Here is a 26544-nt window from a genome sequence, read left to right on the forward strand (position 1 = left end):
ATATGACTGAAAAATTGTTAAAAGTTACGTTACAAATCCTAACCACACACACACACACACACACACACACACACACAAATACACACACCTTTCCAATCATACACTAGCAAAAGACAAGTCACATTTTCTTGTAATTCTTACAGTTTGATGATGGCGTCTGTATGGCAATGTACCACTGATTTGATATACAAATAGACATCATAACAAAATGATACTGACAATGACAAAAGTATAGCTAAGATGTAGGTACAGTTGGTTAGTGAGAATGAGAAAATCTCCTAAAAGGTTTATAGATATTAGGACAGAATTTTTTAGTACAAGTAACAAAATTGAAAATTCCTTTAAATTGTGTTAAGAGTAAGTTTTGATTAAATTGTATTAGAAGTTATTATACAAGTTATGATGTTGGTAAGTGAAAGAATATCGTAGTTTAATATGTATTTCTTATATCCGAAAATTGAGCTTGTTGTACTTTGATATTGAAATGTAAGTTTACATGTTGAGTATTTCAATAAAGTTTTGCTGGCCAGAACCTCAAACGGGCTTTGTCTTTGCAGCTCGATCCCTAGTACCTTCAATTCCCCAAGAATGTAGTCACGTCTTCATCATCTAGTGACACTACATCAAATGACTTGAACTTCCTTCCTTTCTTCTCGCTCTCTCTCTCTCGGAATTGAGAAATGGATTAACTTAGAGTTTACGAAGTAAAACTTTTCGTAAAAGCTGGTGGAGAACAAATTGCAGAGAGAATATCATGAACAAAGGTGCCACCCCACTCAACTACAACTTAAGAAACAGAATCGCCACACAGCTCCTGAGGCCGTCAGATTTCACACCACCCAACTACGCCACATTAACCCCAGAAGCGACAGCGCCACTACTTCCACATGATAACCGCCTTATTCCATCGACGTCACTTCTGCTAGACGGTGCAGCAACCATCTATACATCGCCCGTGACAATCTACCCACCTCTGACCACCTCACAAACGATTTCCACAAGCTCTACAAGTACCCTGACTACACCTACCATAGCACCAGCGATCCAACCTACGCCCGATTCAGATTCAACCAACCTAACAACGCCAACGACTACTCCAGTACTAGTGACCCAGCGCCCAGCCGAGTGTGCCACAACATCATTTGGGAGCCCCAGCCACCTAGATTCATTGTTGGACACAGTCTCACCGGTGCTCGTGACCCCTAAAAGTACTCTTTTTACTGCGAACTCGTTAGACTTTACACCAACTTTACCGACTGTGCTAAAAGATAGAACATTAACGGCTCAGCCATCTAACACAGGACACGTTACTTTAACACCACCTGAATATTATTCTAGGAGTGGTACGATTTTTGGAAACAGATTCTCAGAAACGGGTATGTCTTCATCTATTAAATTAGAAGTTTTTAATGGAGATCAATCTCAGAATCCTGTTAAATGGTTAAATCATTTTATACAATGGGCTAAGTTTTATGAACTATCAGAAGCTAAGATCTTGAATGCTTTTCCTTTTCACCTTCAAGGGCATGCTAAAATTTGGTATGATACATTACCAGAAAATGACATAACCAATTGGCACAACCGAGTCACTGCATTTAAGGCTAGATTTCACAATGACGATGTCATTTTAGATTTATCAATTTTGCAAACTCAGCGAGGGTCTTTTGAATCAGTTATGGACTATCTAAGTCGCCTTTTTCAAATTGCAACTAACAAAACAATTCCAGATCAAGTTTTATTAGCGGTGGCACTGAATGGATTGAAACCTTCCATAAAAAGGATTGTAATGACCCAAAATCCAACAAATATGGCAAATTTACGCCAAGCAGCAGTTTTAGCTGAGAAAGCTATGGCCACTACTGATAACACTGACCTGTCTGCATTTAACACACTTTTAGATGAAGTAAAGCAACTCAAAGACGAAGTAAAAGTTTCGAATTCAATACAAAACCAGTACATCAATGCATACTCTCAATCTCACGCACTCGCTGACACCACAAAACAGCAATTTAGCCCTCAGAACTCACACTACCAACAGCGCGGTATGTATTACAAACGCAACACAAATTTTCCAGTACAACCACCGACGTTTCCAAACAAATACAATGACACTAGCTACACATCTCAATCATCACGTGGTTCGCGCTACCAGCCCAAACCACAAGGCCGTCCTCTCAACCCTTGTTTTGGCTGTGGCGGACAATGTACGTCAAGAGCAGTCTGTCGTGCACGAAATGTGCAATGTTATTTTTGTCGCAAGATAGGACATCTATCACGTGTGTGCATGACGACACGAAAACAATAGGGATACGTATCTCACGGGAGGACACAAACCTGTCGTGAGTATCACCAACAGCAACAAATCACGCTAGTCACACCTATTCACAAAAATCTAGTACCAATTTTTGTTAGAGACAAACCAACAAATGCATTAGCAGATACAGGCGCAACAATCTCGGCCATCAATTTAAAATTTCTTTATCGTACAGGAGTAAACTCTAGTCAGTTTCAAAACTCAAACATTTCTCAAATTATTGGAGCAGCAGCAGAGGGGGCGAACAGACCAAAAGCTTTTTGCACAATAAGCCCTCCCCACGGAAACTATTCGATAGAAGCGTTATTTCGTCGAAATAACACTTTTATTCAGAAAACGAGACAAAAAAAAAATGTCCCCGATCCCTCGAAGAGTTTTCGCGGGGAAATTAAATCGTGGACAAATAAATAATGGCAAATATTGGAGAAGCACTCACAACTAGATTGGCACGACAACGACTAGCCGCGATTAAAAAATTTATTCCTGTCCGTGATTCCGTCAGAGAAAAATTAAAAGCAAGACAAGAAGCGCAAGTTGAGTTTGCAACATCCGCGGAGGAATTATTTAAGCCTATTACAGCAGCTACTGGTGAAGTTAAAACTGCAATTGTAGGAAAACCTGATCCTGCTGACCCTACCAAAACAAAACGAGGGTTACTTCAAGCAATAGAAGAACTTAAACAGCAACAGGCAGATGAAGGTGCTGTAGTTGATCCAGGTGCAGGAGTAGTGACAGTTGCTAAGGAAACATTTATTAATAAATTTACCGAAGATGGTATTACTGATATAAAAAATATTCCACTTACTAGCGTGGATGAGCTTAGGGAGTTTTCTGCTTGGATTGTCTTAAATTATCCTAACCGGCAAGATTTTCTAAAACCAGGAGCTGCCTCGGGTATAACCCTGGCTGATTGGAGGGATTATGTTTACAAAGTAAACCGAGGTATTTCTCGAATATCTAGCACTGATGATACCTATAATTTTATAAAAACTGGCGTAATTGGGGTTAATAAGGAACTAAGAGACCAACAAATGAAGGCAAAGGAAAGGGAAAGGCAGGCAAAAATACAGGAAATGGAAATGAAAAAGCAGGAAAGGGAGGAAGAAAAGAAGAAAAAAATACAGGAAAAGGAAATGAAAAAACAGTTGAAACTACAGGAGAAGAAACCACCAGCTCTAAAAATAGACCCCGCAATGACACCGCCTGATCCAGTGCCTGAAATTTTATCGCGTGAACAAATGGGGGATCCCGATGATGATGATTTTACCACTTCTGTTTCGTCGCCCACCCCCCCCCCCCGATATATCAGAAGAGGAGGAAAAACTGAAAAAGCAAATAAAAGGATTAAAAAATGAATTAAAAGATTTAAAGGAGGAAAAAGAAAAATTACAAAAAGGAATACCGAAAAGGAGTACCTACTCTAAGATAGAAAAGATAGAAAAAAGGGAAAGATCTGTATTTGATGAAATTGTTAAAATATCAGCAAAACTAAAGAAAACAGGAAAAGGTTACACCGGTCGCGGATATAACAACCACATATGTCCTGACAATATCGTCAATGACGTATCACGGTTGGAAGTTCTCATAGGAGGAAAACGCGCCGGAAACAACTCTCCGGAAATTATAAATGAAGCCGCAGATATCTGTCAGAGACTATTTCGGCGTGGCATTATGGATATCGGCGTTTACCGGGGACTCATTGATGAACTCGCAGACGGTTACCACAGCGACTAGTAAATTTAGTTAGAGAAACAATAATTAAATAAAATGATACTACACGATTCTTTTCGCAGACCAAGAAGTGTCAGAGTAGTAAACTCACGATTACCAGTATACGAGGTTGTTTACGGAGATGGAGTCGGTGATGTTGGTAGGGATTTAGTCACAAGAATCGCTCCGAAAGCTGGACCGTTAGTAAAACAATTCGCGATGAAAGCCGCTGATGTTGTCAAGGATAAAGCCATTGGCACTGTTGGTAGTCTTGCCGGAAAAGCATTTCAATCAATCAAGGATCGACTAGCACAGCTGATACAAAAAAAAACCCCAATTAAGAGGACCGCGCCAGTAAAACTACCATCCACTGAAGTTATGCCGGCAAATGTTAGTAGCGTAGTAAATAAGGCCGTAAATCAGAAATTAGCTGAGATCGCAACAGCGGGAATTACCTCCAAAGCGTTGCAAGATAGTGTAACTGCTAATTTGATAGCTGGTAGTGGTTTCCGGTGACGATAACATTTTAATTAGATCATCACGAATAATAATAATGTTTGTGCGAAAATCCAATGATGCATTTGATATGTCTAAACCAATACTTAAAGATGATTCTGTACGTGATTTTCAATATTATTCTTATGAAGCACGTAATCCTAACCAACGGGGAAGAATTGAACTACAGGTCCAGGATACAAGCAGATACTTCTTGCCCGCTGAGGCCTTCATCGAAGTTGAAGGTAGGTTTTTAAAGAATGATAACACTAACTACGGAATCGGCGACCGAGTTGGATTTGTTAACAACGGGATTATGGCGTTATTTAAATCCGCTATTTATATGATAGATGGAAAAGAAATTGAAACAATTCATGATAACGTTGATGTTGCCACAACAATTCTCGGGTTGGCGAGATACTCGGATGATTACACCAGATCAGCCGGACCATCAATGATGTTTGCAAAGGATGTAACCGACAGCCCCGAGAACAGGAATGTTATCACGGGTGATGTAAGAGCTGCAGGAGGAGCAGCAGATGCACCCGCAGTGTTATCAATGAACGAAAATTTTAATTTGGGTTTTGCAACACGTAGATCGATGTTAAGTGGAGATGAAGAGTTCTCAGGTGTGATTCCATTGTCTCACATCTTTGGATTCTGCAGAGATGTTCAAAAGGTTATATTCGGTGCCAAACACACAGTTATACTTGTGCGAAAACCTGATGATAATGACGCTATCTGGCGAGATGCTGCTGTTGCCGCTGGTCAGGTAATACTAACTAAACTGTGGTTGTGGATGCCAGTGTTGTCTCCGTCAATCACCGAAGAACAACGACTGTTGTCTTTTATGGACACGGGTGGTAAATCACTGCTATCCTGGAAAACAACAACCACAGACGTTATTCAGGGTGATCACGGCGGGTTGTTTACATGGCATATATCATCGCAACAAGGAGTATCAGCACCACGACATATTTTCATTGCATTTCAATACCGTGCTAGAATAAGTGACCAGACAAGAACTCCAATGGTATTTGATACACTTGGAGTTTCTGAAGTTTCGTTGAGAATAAATGGGCATCAGGAGCCATCTGAGGATATATTAATAGATTTCGAACATCATCGTGTCGCACGCGCGTATCATCGTCTGATGTCATTTATGGGGCGCGACCTTAATGTAGACACTGGCCTGCAAATATCACAGCGAGACTTTATGAGTTTATATCCGATTTATTACTTTTCGCTGGAACATCTTGATCTGGTTAAACAATCTGTTGTCGACCTACATTTCCGAGCTCGTGTAGGTGCTCCTGGTGGTGGTTACAGAGCGATTGCTGTCATACTCTCCGATAAAGCCATGCTACTTGAAGGTGTTGGTGGCCGAATGAGAGTTATTGACGCTCCAGTAGAAAATATGTAACAATTAGATTAGTTTCTGAAATATAATGTCATACAGTCATGTTAATGTCACCTTGACTTCCGGTCAAACGAAGAAATTGCAATCGAAGAACGCAAGCACATGCGGGACATCAATAACACTAAAACGAGATCAACTTGTTGGTGGTCCAAACAAATTGTCGTTGACTAATACTCAGATTAAACATTTTAATAAGGCACTAACAGCAAAAACCGGTGTCCGACTTAATTTCTCTGCTGCAGCTATCAAGGACATGACCAAAACCGGTGGAATATTTCCTCTTCTCGCAGCAATACCGGCGTTGATTGCCGCGGCAGCACCAGCAGTAGCAAAAGCCGCAGCACTCGGTGCAGTTGAAACCGCAGCTGGAATGGCACTAAAGAAAGCAACCGGACACGGGTATAAGAAAAAAAAGGGGAGATCCACTCGCGGATCAGGGCTAAGACTACCAGGAACTCCACCATCATGGTATCCAAAAAAATTCTAACGCCGTTGACGCTTCCAGCTTCTAATTTTGATTTACTCGATGCTGTTAAAAAATTGCGTATAAAACATTTCAGAGGCGTATTTATGCGAGATCAATTACCGACGCGGCCGAATAATCCAGAAACTGGCATTATCAATCTCGACAACAAAGATGGTCCGGGAACTCACTGGGTTGCTTACGCGATCGATCCACGTGGAATTATCTATTTCGATTCGTACGGTTTAGCACCGCCAACTGAGTTTCTCAGGTATGTCCGCGGAGTGCCTCGCACTCTCAACAGCAGATTTTCTAATGTTCCAGTGTGGCAGTCGACGCTACCAACACAAACATTAGTTGATCCGCCCATTTGTGGAAACGAGGTTTTAAATGTTCTTGATGCAATCTCAAGAAATCCAGCAACGTCTCCGCATCGAGTAGTGTATGAATATACCGCATCGAGAAATGCTAGGCATTTTCATGCTAGCATTTGAAAAACAGTAATAAGAATAATGGTGGATATTTACGGAAGACCTTTCACACGAGGAGGTAAACCAAGCACAGATGTTGATCTCTCAAAATATGCGACCCGAGATGAAGTCGATAATCTTTTGAATATAGCTGGAGTTGACCCAGATGAAGTTGCTATTTTCCAAGACAAGCAAGGAAAACTAAGAACGAGCAACATTAAGTGGAATGATATAATTCGCAGAGTTCTTGGAGCTACCAAGGATAACTTCGTTGCATTTAGTGATGGCGGCCGGATCAAGGACTCGAATATATCAATCGCAAGCATCAAAGACAGTATTGATAAAGGTGTTGACAAGTGCGTGAAAAAAGCCGGTGACACGATGACAGGCGAACTCAGCATGAATGGAAACAAAATAACCGTACTCAGAGATCCAGCCTCGAACGACGATGCAGCAAACAAACAATACGTCGACGCGCAGTACAAACTCGTTGTTGACCTAGTCAGCGACAAAGTAACAAAATCCGGCGACGTAATGACCGGCGGACTTGACATGAGCGGCAACAAAATAACCGCGTTAGCAAATCCCGAATCCGACCAGGATGCGTCAAACAAAAAATATGTGGACATCGTCAACGGTAAACTAAATACGCTGCGGTCAGAGTATGATGTTCACGTGAACGGGTTTAAAAGACTCCAAAGAAACTTTCAAAAAACTAGTGATACCGTGGATAAGTTCTTTGGAACTCCTCCAGTCGTCGATGTGAAACTCACCGATGTACAGAACGACATCAGCACGATCAAACAAACACAGCACGATATAGTATCGGGAATTCCTGAGATCGTTAACAAAACCAGTCTGATTAAAGTTCCCACTGGAGTTACTCCCGGGCATATCACCAACATCGTATTCACGGTATCATCGGGATTCGCAACATGGTCACGACAAAATAACACTATCAAATATACAGCAACAGCCACCGGTGTTTACAGGTTGTCTGTGTTTTCAGCCGCTAAATTTGAAATCTTCACAACATATCCTTGGAGACATTCCACCGATAAGTATTCCGGGGTTTGCACTGTAATACTAAACAGCAACGCCGAGGAAACATTTATGCTTGAAGCCGCCGACGATACTTTAACAGCAACATCTTACTGGTTTTGTTTGGAATTCGTCGCTGCAACGCCTCAATTGGTTACCGCGTAATTGAAAATCGGCAGCGATTTTTAAATAAATGTCAACGTTGAAATCCGAAGGATTTCCAGATGCTCAACAATATCGATATAATCAAGTCCGTGAGTGGCAATCTGAGTTAAAAACTGTCATCGAAGTAACCAGTCAAAAAGTAAAAAAATACCGCAGACGCATAACAGTGTTAGACGTTATGGTTTATTCAGTATCCGCCGTTGTTGCATCCGCGGGAGTAATACTATCAGCGGTCACTCCAGTGACTGCAGTAGTCGCTGCCACGATTTCTGTTTCCGCTGCTACAGCAACAGCAGGAGTTTTCGGCATCATAGCAAAAAAAATATCCTCGTGTGCTAACACAAAATTACACGATTACACGACAAAATTAAATACAGCCACGACCGCATACCAGAAATTATCATCGCTGATATCATCATCGTTAGACGCGCAATCCAGCGACGCTGCGTTGATATCAGATTCTGAATTCAAACTAATGTCAGATGCGTACAATGACTATTTGAAAACTAAACAAATAAATAATGTCACTGATGGCAACGCCACAAGAACTGCTTCAACAAATAGTCACAAACACAACACCGGTAAGGACCACAATGATCTCAGTGTCCTCGACGACACCAGAATTCAGCATTAATTTTCCAACTCCAATTGCCGTGAACGAAATCGCATTAGCAAAGCTCAGTGCGTATCACAGCTGGCCCAATATCAGGTCGGCATCATTTGGTGGTCTGCAGCCGAATAATTCGTTTGTGTTCGGGAAACCCAGCGCGGACCCACAACAACGTGAACTTGAATGGGATACAATTACGCTACCCACTGGGAGTTATCAGATCGAAGAAATCAACGCGGAGATACAACGCCAAATAAAACGAATCACCGGCAAGGAAGCCAAAATATCTGTGACCGCGCACGAACCAACGCTGTCTGCGGTCATTGAAATCTCAACACCGGGATACGCCGTGGATATTTATAGCAGCTCAATCCGAACAGTATTAGGATGGCCACGAGAACGACCCGAGGTTGAACCGGGTCCACCAAAACCTGAAAAATCGGATTTCGAGACCACGAAGGAAGAACTACACGACCTCGTGTACGGCGAGCATTTATTATTTCCAGATCAATTACGATCAGGCCAAGCCCGGTTTTTAACATCAGATGGACCCCCCTTGGATATAATATATGTAATTTTCGAAGACGGGAGATTCCGTGAATACCTTCCAGAAGACATAGAAGCTCATTTTTTTAATCCGATCAAACAAGCACATAAACAACAGCTAGACCTGTTGCGAGTATATTTTCAAGATTATATCTCTGATATAACAAAACCACGCACGAACATTATCACCACCATAGAAAAACTAAACAAACTCGTATCCACGATGGAATTTATGAATCAAAAAGTAATTCAGAATCTACTGGATCTTAAAGGCGATTATGGAACCCAAAAAAGATCGAATTTTGCAGCCCGATTTGGTATTCCCGTGAAGGATATTTCAGATTTTAAACTTCCTGGATATAACGTGCACACACTGAGAAAATCAGTCCAGGATCTCATCGCGGAATCTTTCGAAGATATTTCTGCCACGTACACGCGAACAAAACCGCAGCCGGTTATTCTCAAGCACGACAACAGTACAGCATCCGATGGCAGACACGTATCTCCGGGGATCGTAAATATCACAGATGTTATCGCGGTCAATCTTGTATGTGACGTCATCGACGGTAGCTACAGCGCATCAGATACTACGACGGCGACGCAGGGGTTTATCCTGTATACGTTCACACCAAGAGACCCCCCTGGTTTTCTGATTGTGCAAGAACCAATCAATGTGGTCTATCTGCGGTGTAATAATCCGTGGTTGTCAACGATAAATTTCAAACTCGTCGACCAACGGGGGGGGTTGTTGGACCTGCGTGGCGAGACTGTCTCCGTGAACTTACTGGTGAAGTCCTGAAACTCTTCGAGTTTCCACGCTCACGCATTTAAAAAAAAACAGTTGTATATAATGTGTGAATACATTCACGCACGAGTTCATATTCATGATAAGCAAATTCTTCACGAGGCAATAAAAACCGCATTTCTGGAAGCCCAAGGGACTTCTCACGCTAGCGTTTCTGGAAACTCAAAGAGTCGGCCCCCTAGGGTTTCCCTAGGGGAACAGTATTTCCCCGTTAAAATAATCGTTGACGTGTACGGCGACGAAGACTTCTTGTTAACGTCGTCACAATTAACACAGCTACAGCAAAATCATATGATCACAGCTTGGTGTCAACGAGAACAGATTATGAACTATTCTCATTGTTGTATTGATGTTGAAACGCTTAAGCAAATCCTGAAAGTCTAAGGACTTCCAGAGAAACTGGAAATGCAAAGCATTTCTGGAAGAGTTTCCACGCCCGGGCAAAAAAAATAATACACTTTTTTTTTACCGTGGAAATGTGCTTTACACTTAAGCGGGGGGGGGCTAGCGTTTCTCAGGTTCTACTTTCACTTTGTGCTGTGAGTCACACGCGGCGGTTTATACTTCCTTGTCGGCCTCGTAGTCACAAATACTAGTATTTTCGTCAGAAATGCAAGGCATTTCCACGTCGACGTGGTTCACCACGCTTAGATTCTTTATATAACCTTTTAACCGTCTCACCCTGGTGCTAATTAATTTTCGAGTCTCATACTCGCTTGACAATACAAGACGAATCTTCTCAACTGCACGGCACAGTGGAATAAATTCAGATACCTGATTTTCAGTTATCGTGGCAAGTGATCTGTAAATGCGATCTTGCAAACCCTTAATGAACCTATAACACGCGGGGAGATTGTTCTTCCCCGATTGTGATAGCTCATTCAAGGATTCAAAATCTGACATAATTGTTTCAGTGTCTAGTAAAATATTAAAACCTCGCTGTTGTAATTCTTTAATTTCAACAAGTATGGTATTTATATTTTCGTGATTCATATTATTATATATTTTTATATTTTTAAATGCATGAGCGTGGAAACTCGAAGAGTTTCTCTGGAAGTCCAAGGGACTTCTCATGCTAGCATCACCAAAAACAAAAATAAACAGATAGATGATGAGCGGTTATCACTTACTGGGTACTCTTCACCGGCCTACGGTTCTTTCATGAGTCCTTTGTTAGGATTTTTTTTTCTTGGTCTTATATTAGACCTTCGTGTTGTGATTTTTCCCTTAGGCACCTCATGTTACCGTTTATTTTTGGCCAACACTCTTTCTGAATGTTTCTATTGGTGGGCACCCAGGTGACGTAGAGCTTTATGCATCCATCTATCTGTTTATTTTTGGGGGTCACTCACCCCATGAGGAACTTCTAGATCGTCAAATAACGATCTAGAAGCTCGGGAGGGACGATACAACACAGAACAACCTTTACCTCTGATTCGAGTGTCATAGCAGGCAAAGGCACAATGAACATGTAATCTTATCCTAACTTATCCTATGACGACACAAACATACACAGGTGGGTCATTTTCTACGATCAGCAGCAGAGCAAAACCATCCATTGAATCGACCATTGGATGGTGCACAAAAGACACCCGCCATTGGCGGATTAAATTTATGGTTTTGCTTGCGCGTGCTGACTTTCGATCGACCCAAAGGTCTTAGGGAGCGATTTCGTATATAACCCAACTGTTACTTGCGAGTTGGAAATTCGCTCTAGCAGTGGGCGGGACTTGTTTAAAATATTTTAATTGTATGTTTTCTCGAGCGCGGTCATATAACAAGCACAGAAGAGCAAAACAGTCGGATATATTCAGTAAAACGAGGATATTGTTTGTAAAAAAATATATATTCTACGGTAAATAAATGATTACATGTTATGAACTCGATAAAATATTTTATCAAGGTGGCTTTCTCAGGGGAGCAAATCCTCTGACGACGACAACTCTGCAAAGCGTTACACACTCGTGGAGGAGTTATCGTCGTTTGTGTCAGCGATAAGAGTTATATAACAGAATGAAATCTTCTGTTTGAGCTTCTTTGAAAATGCTGTTTTGCAGATCCCGGTTGCGACATGCTGTACAACAGGTGAACAAATACCGAAATACCTACCGGCGGCGTTTATTGACTGGAATACAATTTCTTCACCTGTAATTGCGTTTATAGATTTAATAGCTCTTCTTGCAACTGTTTTACAACGCCCTGTGTTACCCAGTAGGCAGTTCTTGCTCTGAGTGACCACGCGAAGATTGTTTATAGAGTTATCAAGTATGTTACCGTTAATGTGATCAATGACAAAACCCTTAGGGATCACTCCGTTAAAAACCTCATAGACGAAACGATGACATAAATACCTCTTTGAGCACGTGGCAGTAAATCTTAAATAACCAGCATTATCAACTGTACCAACTGGTCGTCTTCGCGTGCAGTGTCGCACCGTGCCATCTCGGTTTGCCTCATAATTTGGAATAGTTGGATGTGCAACAAATTCTTGTTCGGGAACAAATTCTTGTTCGGGGACGAATTCTTGATTCATTATACTATAAGCAAATCATTTGTCTAATTCATAATTTGTCTGAAAACTTATTTATGTAATCACGCTCCGAGAACGTGTTCGAGTCTGGATTTTTTTTATCATAATACCGTTTTAGTTCTCGATAGCGTTTCCCCCCACACGCTGAACATAATTGCGTTTTTCCTCGTACTCCAATGCCGCATCTGATACACGGTATCGGTCCTAGACTCCCACCGCGGACCTGTTGAGCATGTTGTCCACAGTATTCGTGTCTGCATGGTTTGCTACACGGCGCTGATGAATTTAGTTTAATCCACTTGCATTGGTGCATATAATATATTTGTCTATTTAAATACTTGTCTTAATTATAATAATGAGTTTTGAAAGACTATCCAGAATAAAACCTGGAAATCTCCAATTTCCCCGAGGTCGATTCGATCTTGACCGGTTAACTTTTGATCGACGACGACGAGAACTCACACTCGTAATTGGTGTTATCAAGAACGCCAAAGAAGAGTTTCGTCGTGATGGTGCCGCACATGTGTGGTCTTCGTATAAAATCATTTCTGAAAATGCCATCATTGATGGTACCATCAACGATACAATCGCGTCGAACATAATTGGATATCTCGATGATAAAAAATATTTCATTCAGATAAAATTTATCGTTGGCGTCGACGACACGGAAACAGGTGAAACAACATGGATTATCAGAGACAAACTAGACCCTGTTCTTGATGCCCGACGGGGAAAAACCGTCGTCGTAACCAAAGACTCAAACCCGGGAGTACTTGTTGGGATTGATACACCGTATTATGCCAGAGCGTATCCTGTGACCGCAGTCATTTATGGAATTTATCCGATGAAGAAACCACGCGTTGATAAACTCGCCCCGATGAAGATGTCAGAGTCATTGATAAAATCCCCAGGGTTGAATTGTGTAGCCGAGCGAGTAATGGAACATTTTAAAAATGCCGCGCGAGGAAACGGCCTAACACCGCTAAGACAGACTAAAATAGCAGCGTGGGCGGCAAAAGTAGTGGATGAAGGAGCGTCAATAAATGATGTTGCCGAGCTCGAACGATTACTAAAATTTCCTATAACGGTTTCATCGTTGACCGGTGAGGTATTGTACAAGAGTAAATATGATTCCCGTGGAGCACCAATAACTATTATCGATCATAACAGTCACGCCTGGACTGACTCGGTTAGGATATTTCCTCGAGACCGTGTTGTAAAGTATTATCCGGAATTGGAAAATGCTAGTGGTTCCACGAGCGGAAATGCCAGCATTTCTATGTTTGATTTTATTTATCATATAAGTAAAACCGATCCAGTGTCGGTGTGGTTATTCCGAAGTGACCTCGAGGGTGAGTTTGATCAGTTTGTGAAACCCAACGGGGAGGTATACAGAACGGCGGCATTACATCACGAAATGAAAAAACTCGCAGAAAAATATCATGCGACGAACACTGATACGTTACTGACGCAGTGTTTTACTGTCCCGGGTGTTGTCACGCATATAGCCCGAGAACGAAATTCATGGAGACCAACCCCGAAGAGTTTTCTCGAGGATATTCAACAGAGCTGTATCGAATACGGACACGGTGGTTTGTGGAATACCCAGTATGATCACCGCGATATGATATCCGTGGATATGACGGCGTGTTATCCAGGAAGTTTTCTTGGGCGGGGAGAATGTAGTGAGTATTTTAAACGGTTTGGTCATATTACAAGCTCGATGACAAGAGTTGCCATAAACGGACCATTGCCTGATTTTGACCTGACCGGGGTTGCTTGTGTGTCGTCGTTTAAACTCGCTACGGGTTTACATCCTGTGTGTTATGCTTGGTTTGGTAAACATTTCGTTGAGAAGCGATGGGCACCAATAGTGTTATTGCGATACATGCTTGACAGTCGAATACTGCTGTCGCTGACGGTCAGTGAAGCGATTATATGCTACTGTCGTCAAACCGAAGTTTGGTTGCCAACTCCGCAAGTCACCGTAGAAATTGAAAATTTCCGAGAATATCCAGAATCGTTTATCGACACTATCATCGAAAGAGCTCCCCGAACTGATGAAAGCACAGCAAAAGATCTAGGACGAAGAATAATAGGAAAATTTACTCAAGGTGGAGCGTATGATCATAAACTACATCATAGTCGATTAATCATGGACGAGGCCGAATTGGATCTTATTGTCGCTGATGCCGCCACGAATAATACGTTTTGTACCCGCGAAGATGTGTTTCTGTCAAACGGGGAAAAATTAGGAACTGTTTTTAGTTATATCGACGGAGAATCATCTCAGTACACACATTTGAGATCTTCGATGCTAGCTTATGTATCAATAAACCTATTGTCGATGATTAATAGGTTTCCCGTTGACGCAGTGAGAGTTGCAACGGATTCATTCTATATCGATAAAAAACACTTAGCGGCGTTAAATAAGGTTATACCGAATGATCCATCGTGGGGTTCATGGAGAATAAAAAATGAAATGTTGCATGGATATTGTGAATCAGCTGATGTTGAAATCGAGGATGAATATCGCGGCGCAGAAATATCTGGGAAATTTTCAATTTCTACGGTGACTTCGCTGCCGCCGGTGCACGATCCTGTTGTGAGACACAAAACAGTTTATCTGAACGGTCCTGGTGGTTCCGGTAAGACAACTCGCGCGATAGAATTATTTAGAAACTCTGACATGATTGTGCTAACACCCACACATAGACTTGCCAGAGAGATGAGACAACGGGATGTTAACGCGTGTACGTATCACAGTTTTTTCAAATACAGCGGCGGCACGTGGACACCTACGCGAATGGGAACGAAGTATATCCCTGGAATAATCATCTGGGATGAGATAGACACTGTCCCGTTGGATACATTAAAACAGTTTCTGGATTGGTTGCTAAAGAAAAATACCGCAGTGGTGATGTGCGGCGATCATGGTCAACCACCGCCATTTACAGGTGAATCTCCACACACGTGGCTGAAAACTTTTGTAGATTATTATGAGGAAATAACTAATGATGTTAGATCACTCGATGAAACGCTGAAAGGGTTTAAGGCGTTGATCAGGCTACAACCTGATAAAGTCCAGTGTGAGATAATGCGTGAAATAATTCCACAGACGGAGCTGAGCGACTTTTGGGAAACGTGGAAACCAAGTGATCTTATAGTGGCAAGTAGAAAGATAGTCAGGGACACACTTCAGCAGCGGTTATTTCAGTTACATCAGAAGAAATTTCCAATGCTGGTAGTGCCATTGTGTTATAGACCAGCTGATACGCGATTGCAGAATACCGACGTTGATATACCTGGGAGATCGGAAAAACAGAATTTAGTATTAAATGATATTGTCACAGTTGATATTGATGTTGTTGAACAGGCACTAAAAATGAGCAAATCCCCGTGGACGCTAGGATACGCTATGACCATCCACAGTTCGCAGGGACTAACTATTTCAGATACAACAGTTTGGATTGTTGATGATCGCATCGAGTGGTCAAATTTAGTTTATTTAGCCGTGTCAAGAGTAAGAAGGATAGCTCAGTTACGAAGAATTGTATTAGATGATGTTATCAACGACAGCATCAACAGATCAATCGCTGATGATACAATAAGAAAGAAATTAGCCGGTTACAAACAGAGCGACAAAAAAAATGGCAACGAGTTTGATCTCGACGAAACATTTATTATGCAATTACAACAACAGCAGAATAATCACTGCGCGAGTTGTAATTGTTTATTGCTGTGGCAGTATTCAAAAAATAATCCAAGGCAATTTACCGTAGATAGAATAGATAGTAATCGCGGTCATACGCGTGAAAATGTGATGTTGACCTGTCTTGAGTGTAATCGACGCAGAGGTGCTGCTGCAGTTATTTAAGTGATCGAGGTGGTAATTGTGTATCCGCGGGGATCACCTGAAGTTGCTCGCGTGTGAACCCACGCTGAGGAGCAGTTGAATCTAATCTGTAGATTGCGTTTCTCCCAGTTGATCTGGTTATGCTAGATATCTTATGTGTTGTAACGCTCCATATAGGATCAGTTGCCCTTTTTTTTCCTCCTTCGAGTTCGCCGGGTTCGTATAAATACCTAACGGTGACATTACCCAGTAGTGGGGACGCTAGCGTCGTTGGCTGCGTTGAAACACGTTCACTGACGCGGGGTATATATTTTTTTGTGATTGCATTTACAGGTCTCATGTTTGTTGTTCTGGTAATTTCATTATTCAGTGCGGCTATCACGTTTGGCAGTCTTGCAACCCATTCACGAGATCTCGTATCGTAAATGAATTCCCTCGCGTACTGGTATCCGAATAATCTCTCAGCGAGTGTTCTATTAAATCGCTCAACAATTGCCTGATCCCGATGAATTTCAGTATGTCCTCGTCGTATGGTAACGTTATGCTGCTTTGTCAGTGATGACACCGCGCCCTGAAATTCTTTACCAGGATCAACTTGTAATAATCGTGGCCAGTTTAGAGGTCCTCGCTGATAAATTCGCGAAAACGCAGAGGCGACTTCGGACGCTGTTTTAGTCGCTAACGGTTCTGCTTCTTTGTATCTACTAGCAACATCAACTACTGTTAGCGCGTATTTGTATATTTTTCTGCGGACAGTATCATGAGGCAGGAATAGTATGTCAGCCTGATGAACTTCATTGGGGGTACTAACATCAAAATGTGCAAAGTTGATTTGTCGAGGTGGTGGTAAGTAGATTTGCCATATTGCTTGTTTTGACAGCCATTTTTTGGCAACCTCGCGTGTTACTGATGCCGCGTAGGCGAGTTTATTAATTGCTGAGTTACCTCTCCAGTATCCGGCCGGGGAATAATAAATCGCTTCCATTGGAAATGCTTGCATTTCTATTAATTATCCAGCGCCTAATGCTAATTTAGATTTCATCGCTGATCTTATTAACCAATTAGCGAGTGACTCCTTAAATGATTTATTTTTTATGGCGCTTAGTGCATGAATTAATTTCACATCCGCGATATGCCTGTCTTGCAGATCTTTACTTCGATAAGCAACATCATGCATGTGACACGCTGCGTCGATAGCGTTTATCGGATACTCTCCCGGTTTTGGTTTAGACTGTTCATCAAGTCTGATATCTAGTCGTGTCCCTGGACCGCAGTAATTGTATCCTGGGAGATGTTTTTCTCCGGGATATTTAGCCCAAGGGGTACCTGGAAGTCGTCCGAGGGTTGCTGCGATGTCACCTCCGCTGACTTTGTCAGGCTTTTTTTTTGAAATCTAAATTTTTTTGTGCCACATCGCGCACACTTACCAGAAAGTGCTTGTCTGTTATTTTTTGTTGTAATGGTTGTTAGATCATTCGTAGGGGTTTGTGCCTTACACTTCACACAATATAGATCCATAATTATTATTCCTTATATACAAATGGAGATCACTGATTTTTCTGCGACGCGAAGGAAAGAACCAGTCAAGCATAATTCAGTGCTACCAAACTCTATTAGGATGATCATCATAGGACCGTCAGGATCAGGTAAAACACAGCTGTTGCTGAACATGATAATGAAGTGGATGAAATGGGACAAACTATACTTGATAGCTCCGTCTGTGGATGATCAACGTTGTTATGATGTTATAAAAGATTTTAATGAGAGTGCAAAAGCGCTGAGTGAAGACGGCGAGGATGTTGTTGAATTTATAACTGATATTGAAGAAGCTCCGTCCGTGGAAGACCTCGACGGGGAAATAAATAACCTAGTAGTGTATGATGATGTGATGCTGGACAAGCAAAAAAATCCTGCAAGAATATTTTCACGAGGTCGTCATAAAAACACTGATGTGATTTATGTTACTCAGCGTTATACACAAATTCCAAAAGTAATCAGGGATAACTGTAATCTTCTTGCGGTGTTTAATGGAGTTGATGTTCACACGCTGAGAAATATTCATCAAACCTGGTGTAGCGGCGATATGGATATTAATAAATTCAAAAATTTCTTTAGTCGCGCTCAAAGAACCCCGCATGGATTTGTGACAATAAATTTACACGACCCGCGGACACGATACCGCGTCGGCCTTGATACACTATTTGCGACATAAAAATGTTTTCTTGGAAACTCATTTCGTAGAGCAGCAGAGGGGGCGCAAACTACACCTGATTTTTCGATGATACCTCACCGTGGAAATTATGTCGGATACGAGTCGGATTTATTGAAGTAACTCGCGTTATATCAGCGGAAATACAAAGCATTTCTGGAAATGCGAAGCATTTCTCAAGGACATTTTTTTTTGTCTCGTTTTCTGAATAAAAGTGTTATTTCGACGAAATAACGCTTCTATCGAATAGTTTCCGTGGGGAGGGCTTATTGTGCAAAAAGCTTTTGGTCTGTTCGCCCCCCTCTGCTGCTGGAGCCGGAGGTGAACGTCATAGTGTTTCAGGGTTGGTTCAACTTAATTTGAAAATAGGAGGCATACGCTTCTCTCACTCATTCTATGTAGTACCTAACTTAAATCATTCAATTATTTTAGGTATTGACTTTTTGACTAAACACAAAGCTGTCGTGAATTTAGATAGACAAACGCTCTCTTTGTTAGACGATACGGTAACCATAAATTTGATTCATAACCAGGCTGGTTTGGCACGCGCCACGAAACACACAGTGATCCAACCTAACTCAGTCAGTACAGTTGCAGTAAGTATCAGTAAAATTCCCAAGGGAACGCCTGTTTTACTAGAACCGACTTACAGTATGTCAAACTCTACAATTATTCCAGCTAGAACACTTTTAACAGTTTCTAAAAAGAACTTTTTACAAATTAATTATTAACCCAACTCCAATGCCAATGCAAGTACGTGCCAATACAGAATTAGCATGCGTCGATGTACTACACCCGCAAACAATATTTACCATTAATGAGGACACTTCTGATAGGAATGACACACCTAATATCATGAATACGCAGTCTAACAAATCACAAGAACCAATCAATTTTGACTTACACTCTTCAGATTTGACAGAAAATCAAAAACAAGAACTTCATTCATTTTTGAATCAACATAGGGATGTTTTCGCAGTAAACTTAGATGAGTTAGGTAATACTAATGTGTTCACACACCGAATAGAAACAGGTGACTCTATGCCAGTTCGTTGTCAACCTTACCGTGCGGCACCGCACATCAATAAGGAAATTGATAGACAGGTAGAAGAATTATTAGAACATCAATTAATTGAACCTAGTTCATCTAGTTATGCATCTCCAGTTGTATTGGTCAAAAAAAAAATGGTGACTATCGTTTTGCTATTGATTATAGGAAACTTAATCAGGTGACACAACCGATGACCTTCCCTCTCCCTCGATTAGAAGACGTCATCGATGCAGTAGGACAAACTCAGTCATGTCTTTTCAGTACTTTAGATTTAAATTCAGCATTTTGGCAAATTTCTATGGACCCACTATCAAAACATAAGAGTGCTTTTATAACATCACGTGGTCTTTACGAATGGAATGTAATGCCGTATGGACTCAGAAATGCCCCCGCCACCTATTGTGTTCTTTTAAGTCATGTTCTGAGAGGGATACCATGGTCAACATGTCTTGCATACATAGATGACATTATTATTTTTTCAAATTCATTTGAAGAACACCTCAAACATCTAGAGCTTATATTTGGACGTTTGCGACAATCAAACTTGACACTTAAGCCGTCAAAGTGTGTATTTGCAGCATCTGAAGTTGTTTATCTTGGTCATAAGTTCTCAACTAAAGGTATCAAGGTAGATGAATCCAAAATAAATACAGTTACACAATTTCCTGTTCCTAAAACACAGAAAGATGTTAGGAGTTTTCTAGGTTTGTGCAACTACTACAGAAAATTTGTTCACGGTTATTCTACCATAGCAGCACCATTAAATAAATTGTTGACAAAAGACAGTTCATTCCATTGGACAGATAAGTGTCAAAAGGCATTTGAAACTCTTAAGACAGCTTTGACTTCAGCGCCTATCTTGGCTTATCCTGACTTTAACAAACCATTTAGGCTCACATGTGATGCTAGCGGCACCGCTCTAGGGTATATTTTGTCTCAAATAGGGACAGATGACAAAGAACATGTTATAGCTTACGGTGGTAGAGCTTTAACAGACGCTGAAAATCGATGGTCAGTTACAGAACAAGAATGTTTAGCTGTTTTGGAAGGTATTAGAACATATCATGTTTACCTATCACATCAGAAATTCACTGTCATTACAGATCACAAGGCATTAGTGTGGCTTAAGACAGTTAAACACACTTCAGGTAGATTAATTCGTTGGTCACTCCGTTTGCAAGAATACGACTTTGACATCGTGTACACTCCAGGACATAAAAACACAAATGCTGATGCACTCTCACGTCGACACTACGAACAAACTGATAACACTCACAGTGAAGCGGAGAAATCTCCAGATTACATAGACACACAGACTACTCAATCAGAGCCAGCTGTTCACAGTATTCAAAAAGAATTAACAGAAATTACATTTTACTACACAAACGAACATATTCCAACTCTATCCGCAGTACACACAAATGACACTACACTCAGTGATTCTCTTTCAGAACTACCAGATATTGCTCAATTTCAGCGTGAGTGCCCTGATTTCAAGGACATGTATGTTTACTTAGAGCAAGGAATATTACCAGAAAATACTCGTCGCGCAAAAGCTATTCCGTATGAAGCAAGTCAGTATGAACTCGTAAATGGTGTCTTATATCATTTTTTCCAGCCTCGAGCAAAACACAAAACTTCATCAGATCAACTCATAAAACAAGTCGCTTTACCAACAAATTTGAGACAAGATGTTCTTCTGTCTTATCACGATTCAAAAGCAGGAGGTTGTCATTTAGGTGTCCAAAGAACATATCAAGCTATCAAACAAAAATACTTTTGGCCTAAAATGTACCAAAATGTTTATGATTACATTACATCATGTTCTCAATGTCAACTCATTAAACGGGACACAAATGCTCGAAAGGCTCCATTGCACCCATTGCCTCCGGAAGACGTATTTTCTCGGTGGCACATGGACATTTTGTGCATGCCAAAAAGTAAGGAAGGCTACCAGTATATCTTATTGGTGACAGATAGTTTGTCACATTGGTGTGAAGCCTTTCCCTTACGTACACAAACAGCAACGGACATCGCCAATGTTTTGTATAATGAAATATTCACACGTTATGGTGCACCGCGAACACTTGTCAGTGATCGGGGACGAAAGTTTATGTCCCAAATTGTATTAGCACTCTGTGAACTATTTCAAGTAACACGTCACCATACCAGTTCATATCACCCTCAAACTAATTCCGCGTGCGAACGAACGAACAGCACCATTAGTCAATCACTTAGAGCGTACTGCAGTAAACAACAAGATGATTGGCCGTCGCTATTGCCCAGCATAATGATGGCATTCCGAATGAGTCCAGCTGTCAACTCAACTGGTTATTCGCCTTATTACATTGTATTTGGTAAGGAAATGACTTTACCTTTAGATGTGTCTCTTACACCTAGAGAGACTGTCCAGAAACAAACACAACAATACATAGATCAGTTAATTCAAAGATTAAAAGTAGTTCAGGAATTAGCTAAAGCAAATACCCGCGAAACGCAAGACACAACAAAACAGAGGCTTGACCAGAAAGCAAAGGAACCGCCCTTTCGCGTTGGAGATTATGTACACCTACAAATCGCACACATACCTGTAGGGTTGTCAAAAAAGCTTTATCCCCGATGGGAGGGTCCATATTACATCACTCAATTAGGTCCGAATAACACGTATAGATTACGCCGTTGTTCCGACAATAAGGAAATGAAATCACTAGTACACGCCAACAGGCTTAAGTATTATAAAGACCCAAGGGATTATCGACCGCCAACCCCACAAGCAGCTAACGCACCCCCTCAGTCGATTCAGCCACGACATGATCAAACGAGCAATAGTCAAGCACCAACTGACAATGGTACAGAATGGTACTCAGTTGATAAACTTTTGAAATCTAAATGGATTTCTGGAAAGAAACATTATCTGGTCAAGTGGACCGATGGGTCCACACCATCATGGCAACCAACAGAGAATGTTTCTCAGGCATTGAAAGAAGCATTTCACCGAACACGCACACAATCAAATACACGTCGTAAACGACTTGGCCGAATATTTCGTCATTGAATTCAATACGAAATTCAGAAGGAAATTTCTTCTTAACTGGGAGAGATAATTCTAGTCCTTTTCACCATTCCATCAGTCTCTCATGCCTTCTATTTCTTTTTCTTCTCTCGCCGGCAAATCTCTCAAACTTCTTCTTTTTCTTTAAAGGTATGGGTGGAATGTGGATTTGGGTTATAGGACTGCTTCTTCTGACTCTGAATCCAGGGTCTGCAGTGGATGAGCAAAGATTGAACTATGGAGTTATCTTCCAGTCTCTCTCACCAGTATATTGTTCAGCTGATAAGTGGATCCACACCTTTCAAATACAGCTTCCAGAAAACATTTCAGTCGAACCTATAGAATATTGTGTTAAAAATGTACGATTAACTTCAAAAATGCTCTTCTCCAGCAATTAAATGCAATACGTATTACAATGAATGCACAGTTTAACTCAACAGTCTCATTAATTAATGAGTTAATACCAGAAAGTGTTTTTCAGTCTTCAAACGTGTCAAAAAGAGCAATTTTGCCCTTTATTGGTGAAATAGGTAAAAACCTATTCGGTCTGGCTACAACGGGAGACGTTGCCACATTAGCAAGTCACATAAATATGCTGACAAGACAGAATAATAAAATTCTCGGTGCTCTTGCTCGACATGGAGGTGATTTTTCCTCCTATATTTCACAAGTCGATAATCGATTCAATAATATGTTAAAGGCTATTGGTCGCAACTCGCAAACGCTTTTATTATTAGAGGAAGCGATGGTAGAGAATGAAGAAAATATACGTCAACAATATCAGAAATCGGAAGAAGTCATTGCCGCGCAAATGCTGGAATCTCAGCAAATTAGGCACGAATTAGAGAAATTACAGTTAGCAACAGTAGAATTGGCAGCAGGCAAGTTACCCGCCGTACTGATTCCACCTCATGTTTTAGCAGAATCAATCAATCAGATCGAGACCATTATATCTACCGATTATCCAGGTTATTCCATAACGCCGAAAGATCCACGTTACTATTATCAATTTGGGTCATTTATAGCAACGCGTAAAGATCGCGACCTATATATTGCGCTACAGATTCCTATCTCGTCCCGACAGCGACCATTCGAAACGTATCGAATTCAATCGTTCCCAGTCCCAATTAACGCATCATCAACACACGTTACACAATTACTTGATTTACCTGACATAATGTTAGTATCTGATGACCATCAATTTTACACAACACTAGCGCTATCTTCCTTAAATCAATGTACCGGTAAGGACATTTTACACTGTAATATCCGTCCTACACTTAAACCATTGTCTCAGCCTGAATGTGTCAATAGTCTATTTTTGGATGATAAGGCTAATATCCATCAGACTTGTAACTTCCGTTTTATGACAAACCGTGTTGTACCACATATTCTTGATATTTCTTCAAGTCAAATATTAGTCTACCTTATAGACGAAATAATATTAGAATGTCAAAATCAACGTCGAGTTATTAAGGGTTGTAGTTTTTGTATTATGAACATCCCATGTCACTGCGCAGTTGTTACCACGTCGATGACTTACGATGGACATATCACTACTTGTACTGACAATTCGACAGAAGTTACTCAACTTCACCCAATTAATTTAGCACTTTTACAACAATTCTTCAATTCTACACACTTAGCAGCTATCTTAGGTAACACATCTTTTGACAATCCTTTGACTATTTCCTTGCCTGAATTCAAATTGTACGAGCACCAAATGTCACAATTTTTCGCTACAGATAAGGAAATTGATTTAAATCTTAAGAAGGTAGCCGCACGCGCTAAAACAGATCAAAAGATCTTTTCGTCCTTGGCAGAAACAATGTTAAGTGGAGAAATTTCAATTGACAATGATTCTTGGTTTGATTCTCTACACATTATGACTATAATTAGTTTTTCATTATCGATTCTTAACACCTTGGCGATTGTTTGGCTTATATGGCGTTTTAGAGCATTGTCAACTGCACTGTTACTTGCACATACGACAAAAGCACAATCTACAGTCCACTTCCAATATACCATTGCACCTACGACTTCTTCCCCTGATTGGTTTACTACTGTTTCTGATGTCCTTACATGGGATCATTGGATCTTTTCAGTTTCCATCATGACGTTTGTAATTGCCCTGGTCCAAGTTTATAAATGGATTTCACAGTCCAATGCACGAACTAAACTTCGTCTTGAAATAACTACGGGAGTTCAATGTGTGATGGTAGATATTCTTCAGCTTAGCCTATGTCCCTCATATTGGAACATTACTGGACCATCGATGATTGATAACCTTCATGTCACAGGTTACCTTCGACCTCGATTGCATGTCACATGGACAGGTTTTAAGCTCACCAAAGTGAACAGTAACGCTGAACTAACCATGCCAACCTCGTTCAGCATCGACATCGTATCCGCATACAAACTTCGTTCAATATTTAGCCAACCCTTCTGTGCTCACGTTATTTGGACACACCATGATATTGCGTTTCCACAACGCTCGGACGGAAGTATTTCGGAATGTTCTCCTCAATCACACCCTCTCTTACCACCTTACACTATTTTACCGTAAATACACACATATGTGCCCATGTCTCATTTCCTAACAGGAAAATATGACTGTCTTTTCTTGATGGGTTAATAAAAAAAAAAAAAAAAAAAAAAAAAAAAAATATACCTATATCTATATTAAAGTGCAAATTGTCTTCGATTGATTTAAAATATAACTACTAATTTTGTGTGAATAACCATGTATTTTTGTCAACATACTTTTTTTTTTAAACAAATGAATAGCTTATCAAGTATATCTATCATATTTTGTTTTTTTTTTCTTCTTCTCCAAAACCAGCACCGTAACATCGAACATACACACTCCCGAAGCTCGAAGGATCGTACGGTGAGATACGGTAAACCTCTAAACCCTAGATCCTGAAGAAATATATATAAAACCACCGATCAACAATTAAGGATGGAAGGGTCAATCGTACTAATGTTCGGTATAGATAAAGAAATTGTCTTACAATCACCTGTACCTGAAAAAGTGGTTGACCTCTCACCTGTGTTGCAGGCACTTCAGAGGTGGGGAGAATCTTCTCTCCACATGGAAAAATTTGATATATCGATAGTCAGACACTTAATTTTATCAATTGACAGAGGCACGACAATGTATAATAATCCAAAATCACTATTTCATATTGTTGGCATCGCAGCGTATCTTCTGTTTACTGAAGAAACTTTAGCTCAATTACTTACTGGTGTTGTACCTTCTGCGGACGTAATTCCGAGCTTTCTAGGTTTTTTTCACCAACTTTTAACGCACGCATACTTTGGATTGGTTGAACTATATATCCGCAATGCGAAATTACCCCTTTCGCTTATACAAAATCCACAAATTTCTTATCACAAATTCAAAAAGTTATGCCGAGATGCTCATAATCTCGAAGAATATTTGACTAAAAGAGTAAGACCAAGCTGTGTGTGTCCCCGGTGCACTCAGCATCGTACAGATCGTTGTCGACCAGATCCTAATAGTTATAGACCCCAACTTGTTCTTCGAGGTAGAATACGTATCTTCCCTCAATGGTCCACGTTACCTTCATATTTAGCACTTAAAAGTAAACAAACGACTTCTACACATAACAAAGATACACCATAAAACCAATACAGATCTTAGGGTTTCTGTTATTTAGTAAAGTACACAGATAAATACCCTCAGTCTGTGGATGTCTACGACGGTAACCGTCGGGAAATCCTCTTGTCACGGCGATAATCGTCTGATAAGCCTAGTGGTAGAAGTAGTTTGCGTAGAATTTC

At 40.7% G+C, this 26544-nt stretch overlaps 2 protein-coding genes across 2 annotated transcripts in view; both read left to right on the forward strand.

Moving 5' to 3' along the window:
* The first annotated feature begins 303 nt into the window (after positions 1–303).
* Positions 304–25504, forward strand: LOC149795950 (uncharacterized). The gene is made up of 2 exons (XM_089965869.1): positions 304–1376; positions 22888–25504. Exons 1-2 carry the CDS (start codon positions 755–757, stop codon positions 23133–23135), a joined length of 870 nt encoding a protein of 289 aa, XP_089821995.1. The 5' UTR covers positions 304–754; the 3' UTR covers positions 23136–25504.
* Positions 25505–25699: 195 nt separating this feature from the next.
* LOC149795951 (uncharacterized) overlaps positions 25700–26544 on the forward strand; it is a 79958-nt gene continuing 79113 nt past the window's right edge. The window contains exon 1 of the mRNA XM_089963900.1: positions 25700–25809. Coding sequence (XP_089820026.1) covers positions 25700–25809 — 110 coding nt within the window. The remainder of the gene's footprint in view (positions 25810–26544) is intronic.

This window comes from Sinohyriopsis cumingii, chromosome 7 (genome assembly GCF_028554795.1).
Source record: "Sinohyriopsis cumingii isolate HCF-2022 chromosome 7, ASM2855479v2, whole genome shotgun sequence".
Taxonomy (NCBI): Eukaryota; Metazoa; Mollusca; class Bivalvia; order Unionida; family Unionidae; genus Sinohyriopsis; species Sinohyriopsis cumingii.